At 44.6% G+C, this 6682-nt stretch overlaps 1 protein-coding gene across 1 annotated transcript; it reads left to right on the forward strand.

The window, feature by feature from the left end:
* Positions 1-869: 869 nt before the first annotated feature.
* Positions 870-3379, forward strand: fzd8a (frizzled class receptor 8a). Its single transcript, XM_036520912.1, has one exon. It carries the CDS (start codon positions 1282-1284, stop codon positions 3037-3039), a length of 1758 nt encoding a protein of 585 aa, XP_036376805.1. The 5' UTR covers positions 870-1281; the 3' UTR covers positions 3040-3379.
* Positions 3380-6682: the final 3303 nt, after the last annotated feature.

The raw sequence follows: 6682 nt of genomic DNA on the forward strand, positions 1-6682 counted from the left end.
CTTTTAAAAGACGGAGGGGGGGCTGCACGTTTCCGCCCTTGAACAAACTGTTCCGCTTGTTCTCGGGATTCCAGTAATTACGGCCTCTGCACGAGCCCCGTGCAAGCGTTAAACGAGACATCAGCACCTCAATTAAAAAATAAACACTCCATTCTTGGTTGAAGACAACCCCCTGGGACGTCCTAACGAGCGCAAATTAACCTGCCGAGGGGTTTTCCCCTCCCCCCGAATTGTGTGTGCTCGAGTGTTGTTTCTTATTTAGTTATTATGGTAAACACTGTGTCAGTGTTTGTATGTATTTGTGTAATTATTATAATCGCACAGAAAGTCGACTTTTTTCCCCATTTCATTTACAATAGCCCGGACGTGTTTAACAATCTATTACAACTTACTAACTTTGTCATGGGTTATTCTTTTCGTATAAGGTGGGCTACGATATGTCGATAAAATAGCATGTCTTCATTGTGAAGCTAATTGGTGCCGAAAGGAACTACACGAAACACTGCTTCGGTTTTTAATATGCAGTGACTGTGTGTAAGGGGGCTAGACAGATGGATTTAAACTAGAATCACTGTGATATATAGATATATAGTTTTACGCTTGCAGTTATGAGTTTCGCATTTTCTGAACATCTAGCGCTTAGGCACGGTGCAGAAAATGAAATCTTTTTAAGAGAATAAATTTAAAAGATTACTAAATTACAGCAAAACAAACCGAACCAATGTAACAAAACACCTTAAGAAAACGACTTCTCCTCTTACTCCGCCCCTGCCGTTCAGCGATTAGACAATCGGGTGCGGGGGAGTGACTCTACCGCCTTCTGTATAAATATTCAAAGAACCGTTCCACACCAGACCGTTTCGTGGGGAAGTCGTACGACAGAAGCACACAGTCAATCTGATGTAATTAAGCGGCATCGGCTACCAACTTGAAACTCCATTCTTATTCTGAAACGGACTACTTGAACCCACTGAAAAGCGACAGACTGTGCGGATTCCAAAATATTGCTCCATTTACAAGGGAGGTAACCGGTGCTCCGAGTCGCCTGCGTTTCCTCAGCCATTTTGACTGCTCGGCTGGAGGCTGTTTTCCCCCCTCGCTTCTCCTCCGTGAGTATACACGGTTTGCAAATTTGTTGCAACTCCGTGCCAGACAAGTACAGCGAGATGGGTGCGCTGTTCAGAATCTAATCGGACTGGAGTTCCTGCGAGAAACACAAACTAAAGGTACTGCTAAACGTTGTTTCTCTGACAGCGGAGAGAGGTCTGTCTCTCTTAAAGGATGGAGTGCTACCTGTTGGGGATATACCTGCTTCTTGCACTTGTTATTCTACCGCGATCGAGCTGCACCACGGCTAAGGAGATAACATGCCAGGAGATATCCGTACCTCTGTGCAAAGGAATCGGCTACAACTATACCTACATGCCGAACCAGTTCAATCACGACACGCAGGACGAGGCTGGCCTGGAGGTGCATCAGTTCTGGCCTCTCGTGGAAATCCAGTGCTCTCCGGACCTGAAGTTCTTTCTCTGCAGCATGTACACTCCAATTTGTTTGGAGGACTACAAGAAGCCCCTGCCGCCCTGTCGAAGCGTGTGCGAGAGAGCCAGGGCTGGCTGCGCGCCCCTGATGAGGCAGTACGGTTTCCCTTGGCCCGACAGGATGAAATGCGACTTGCTGCCAGTGCAAGGCAACCCAGACACACTTTGCATGGACTACAATAGAACGGATTCGACAACAGTTTCCCCGGTCCTGTCGAAGCCGACAAATTATCCGGGTAAGCCGTTTAACCCTCACAAAAACAAAAATGGACACGGTCGACCCGGTGTGCCCGGCAATAAACACAAACCGGCGGTTTCTTCCTGCGAGCCGGGCTGCCTGTGCCGAGCACCCATGGTACAGGTAAACAGTGACCGCCACCCACTGTACAACCGAGTGAAGACCGGACAGATTCCGAACTGCGCAATGCCTTGCCACAATCCCTATTTCACCCAGGACGAGAGAACCTTCACCGCTTTCTGGATAGGACTGTGGTCGGTGTTGTGTTTTGTGTCCACGTTCGCCACTGTGGCCACTTTCTTGATCGACATGGAGCGATTCAAGTACCCAGAGAGGCCCATTATTTTCCTTTCTGCGTGTTACATGTTTGTTTCGATTGGCTACATCGTGCGATTAATTGCCGGACACGAGAAGGTGGCCTGCAACCGGGAGTATGACGTTGAGCACATACACTACGAGACCACCGGCCCCGCTCTCTGCACCGTCGTTTTTCTGCTGATTTACTTTTTCGGCATGGCCAGCTCTATCTGGTGGGTGATACTGTCCCTGACTTGGTTCCTGGCCGCCGGCATGAAGTGGGGAAACGAGGCCATCGCGAGTTACTCGCAGTATTTTCACCTGGCTGCCTGGCTGATCCCGAGCATGAAGTCCATTGCGGTTTTGGCACTGAGCTCCGTGGATGGGGACCCAGTCGCTGGGATCTGCTATGTTGGCAATCAGAACTTGGACAATCTGAGAGGCTTCGTGCTGGCGCCACTGGTCATCTATTTGTTCATTGGCACGATGTTTCTCTTAGCGGGGTTTGTGTCGCTGTTTAGGATACGGAGCGTTATCAAGCAAGGAGGGACTAAAACGGACAAGCTGGAGAAGCTGATGATAAGGATCGGGATTTTTACGGTGCTCTACACTGTACCTGCAACAATAATAGTTGCATGCTACTTTTACGAACAGCACAACAGGCAGACTTGGGAGATTATACACAACTGCTCGTGCCTGTTGGAGCAGGAACTCAATAAACCGGACTATGCTGTCTTCATGTTGAAGTACTTTATGTGCCTTCTCGTGGGCATCACGTCAGGAGTGTGGATTTGGTCGGGGAAAACGCTGGAGTCCTGGCGCACCTTTTGCACGAGGTGTTGCTGGGGCAGCAAAGGCACGAGCGGGTCAATGTATAGTGACGTTAGCACAGGACTGACATGGAGATCGGGTACCGCCAGCTCAGTCTCTTGCCCAAAACAGATGCCATTGTCACAGGTTTGAAAAAAAAGAGCTTGCGGACAGCTAATTGCGCTAAGATTGTCAGTCCCGCTAATTATCATATTAATAAACAACTTGATGACGTCTATTAAACAGGAGTATAGGAACCGTTTTAAACAATGTACCCGGCATTAGCACTGCTAAACCCAGTCCATTTATATGCACATGACTTGCAGTGCGGGGCAGGTTGGAAAGAATGGGCATTGCATTCTTCTGGCCTCGAGCAAAGAATCTTTCAGTCTTAAACCGATGTTCTTAGCAGGAAACTTGGTTTCATTTGTTAAGCTAAACCGTGTCAACAATCACATTATCAAAGATGGTTAAAATAAGCCTTAATGTCTTAGTACCCAAATATTATACGGGTTTTTATTGCAAAGTGTATTTATATAATTATTGTGTACAAAGCTGTAAATTGTGTATAAATGAAAAATTTATAGGATATTGTAAATATGTAAAAAGTGTAGATGTCACTTTGTGAGAGAAAATATGACTTTTATTTTGACAATAAAACCATTTTGATAAATGCATACCTCTGTGGAACTTCTTAAACATTCGAACAATTCGCAAATCATGGCCACTGTGGGTGTTTTGTTTATTACGCAGTTGCGGATATAAGTATAGATGTGTGCAAGTAATGATAAACTTTCAAAATTACTTCAATGGCATTGTCTTTACGTGCCTGGTTGTTCAGTACTAAATAGGAGGGTCAGCAGGGTCATCAATTCAGGGAAGGGGGATGTTATTTTGTCTTAGAAACCTATTTTATTCGGTAGGAAAACAAGGCGACTGGCAGCAGAATGATTTTCCGAACAGTGTATATACCAACGTTTGCCACCGTTGGACTTTCATACTATTACTTGGGTGGTATGAGGGCTCGGTGCGTTTGTAGAGGGAAGACTGGTGACCGTTGGGTTTGACCTGAGAAAAAGAGCAGATTTTTTGTGGATGTCAGGGTACGGGGAGAATATTGCAATAGGCATGAGTACCCCACAGGTGGTCTCCTCCTGTAATCCTTCACCCCTTCTGCAGGACGCAGGACTGGAACACCGTACTCAAACGTTTGATTTTAAAACATATCGCACTATACAGCTGGGGCGTTTTTTTTGGCCGCCTCGGACATTTTCATTGTTCTAACCCCTCTGTTGTGCACGTTTTAGGGTAATTTGGAGGGAGGTCTGGGTACTGTCAAATGCTGCCGGAGGCGTGATTATTAAGACGTCAGTCAAAAGTGGTGGACAGCTCGCTCCCAGTCTGATTGTTAAGGGCAACAACCCTAGGTCTGGTTTGGGTAGACTTAGTAATGTTGTCTGTAAATCGCATGTTAACCTCTGTACTCAATTAGTTCTAATCTGACACGAGCAGAAAAAAAGACAAAATCAGTAGCTTCCAATTACGCCATGACCCACTTCTACTACATGTTGTTATAAATAAGTATAATTATTGAACAGAACATCTAATTTGTGTTTGAGCTCGTCTGATGAAGTATAGAGAAGTTCTTGGTTTTTCTGCGTAAATCAGCTGTACTAAGGAATGAAGTTCATTCTCTGTTCTGTGTTGTCTGATTAGCCACAGACAAATTTATTTCTTTGGTGACACTGTTGGCAAGGAACAAAGGCTTATGAATGCAATGAACGGTACGTACAACATACATCACTTAAAACAGTCTAGCGCCTTTTCAGCGCACAATCGTACGGCCCTGTTTTCAACATCAAATCAAAGTATAGGGATCCGTACACTTCACTGTGTTTGTAAGCGTGTGAAACTGACTTGAAAGTTTTCAAAGTTAGATCTCAGGAGTGATTCTTCCTCCGATTCCCTTGATCTTTGGTCATTATCCAAAATTATTCTGGGAAAGGAAATTATAGTCTCAAATTAAAAAGAAAATGCACGATAACCTCATTCAAAGGCAAATAAATGTTTGGTTGTTTTGATCAACAATACCTCTGTCAACTATGTTGTAAAGGCATTTTAACGAAGTAATTAAGATGTTCTCATTCACTCAAAACAATTGTAATAGTTGAATTTTACTTTGCAGCCAAACTCTTTAAATTCTGGGCTATTTTAGGTTGCTACACTGGGCTCTAGAATTCGCACCCGAATTTGCGTTTTAATGGCTTTAATTTTGCAGTGCGAGAACATCTTAAAATACAGTTGCGATAACACTTTGCATCAGACAGTAATATATTCGTGGTTAGGTTGGACCAGAAATATAAAATTACCCATTCACATACAATGCTCAATGCTCTGGAGTTTTCACGGGGGAAATTGGGATTTAATTTGAATGCCAGGTTAATTATGCTTCCTGCGCTGAAATCCAAACACATCTGTGAGGGTTGCCTTAAGGTAGCCTAGAGGAATACTTGTGGAAAAGATACGCATTAATACTGCCACCTAGTGGTCATATTATTATAGCACAGTTGTTTGTCTGATTGGAAATCTCCATCTCTTCATATGATGAACAGACTAGTAAATTAGTCATATTGACAAAATACATTTGCTTGGGCGTAAAGGTTGATAAAGAATTTTTATAGTCGTAGTCGTGTAAAGCCCATACTGGTATCTGCCGTTTGACCACACATACCAGAATCTGTTCTGGTTCTATAGTAATTATTAGCTTGATAACTTGTAAGAAAATGATAATTTTGCGAAGCATTGGTAAAAGAAATTGAGGTGGCGACCTCGACGGAATTTGGCCTCGGTGCACAAGTTTGTCACTGGTGCCCGACACGAGTGGCCGAGTGCACGTTATCCTGGAGGGAGGTGGAGTGTCATCTTGCCCAAAGATAAGATATACAAAGGAAACGCGGAAGGAAGCACAGCGGAGTCCAGCCTGTCTTTTGAGATAAACATGCGCTAATTGTTTGGCAATGCTCGAGACCGCCACGGCACGAGTGAAACCCACACTGCTGTGTAGTCTCCCATGGTTGTTAGAAGTGTATGAATTGCTCACAAATAATCCACAAGATTGTTCATTAGCATGGGTTGCCGATGGTTCACTGTCTGTTTCTGTAGCCGATTGTCCTTTCCTGAGATATGTTGGGGCTCGGGAGTAGCCTACTATTAATATTTTTATAATGTAAGGCAGACTTGTCCCCCTAGCATCCGTAGCTCGAACTGCCGGGTAATTTAACAGCACAGCAAGCATCTACATCGCGTCCCGGCACTGAATCGAGGTACGTAATAACGCCGTGCAGCGCCAAGCCAGTAAGTGCCCTGAAAACTTTCGACGGTTTACCTTGCCGTTTTCTCCCCCATTGCCCTGACTGACTTGTAGTTTTCAAGTGGTTAGTTCGGCAGAGTAGGCCTATACCATTTATTCCACTCATTCAGAGATTCGTTCTTACGTGAAACTCCCTTCAAATATTAATGGATGTAATCGATTGAAATAAGGGAAAACAGCTGAGGTTACATATAGGCTACATCTTTTAATGATATGGTGAGAACTGTAGCATGTGTTTTTCATTATAAAGTGGAGCCCCAGAGACCAGCAGCTACAACCTAACCTAACCTTCTACAGCATCATCTGCGCCTTCTCACACCCAAGGTAAGCCCACCTGGGCCTGTTATGCTCAGGACAGGATATGTTCTACACAACTGACAAGCAAGGGCCAAGCCTGATCTCTTCTCCCTGTCAGAGTAATCGGAG

Source organism: Megalops cyprinoides, chromosome 2 (genome assembly GCF_013368585.1).
Source record: "Megalops cyprinoides isolate fMegCyp1 chromosome 2, fMegCyp1.pri, whole genome shotgun sequence".
Taxonomy (NCBI): Eukaryota; Metazoa; Chordata; class Actinopteri; order Elopiformes; family Megalopidae; genus Megalops; species Megalops cyprinoides.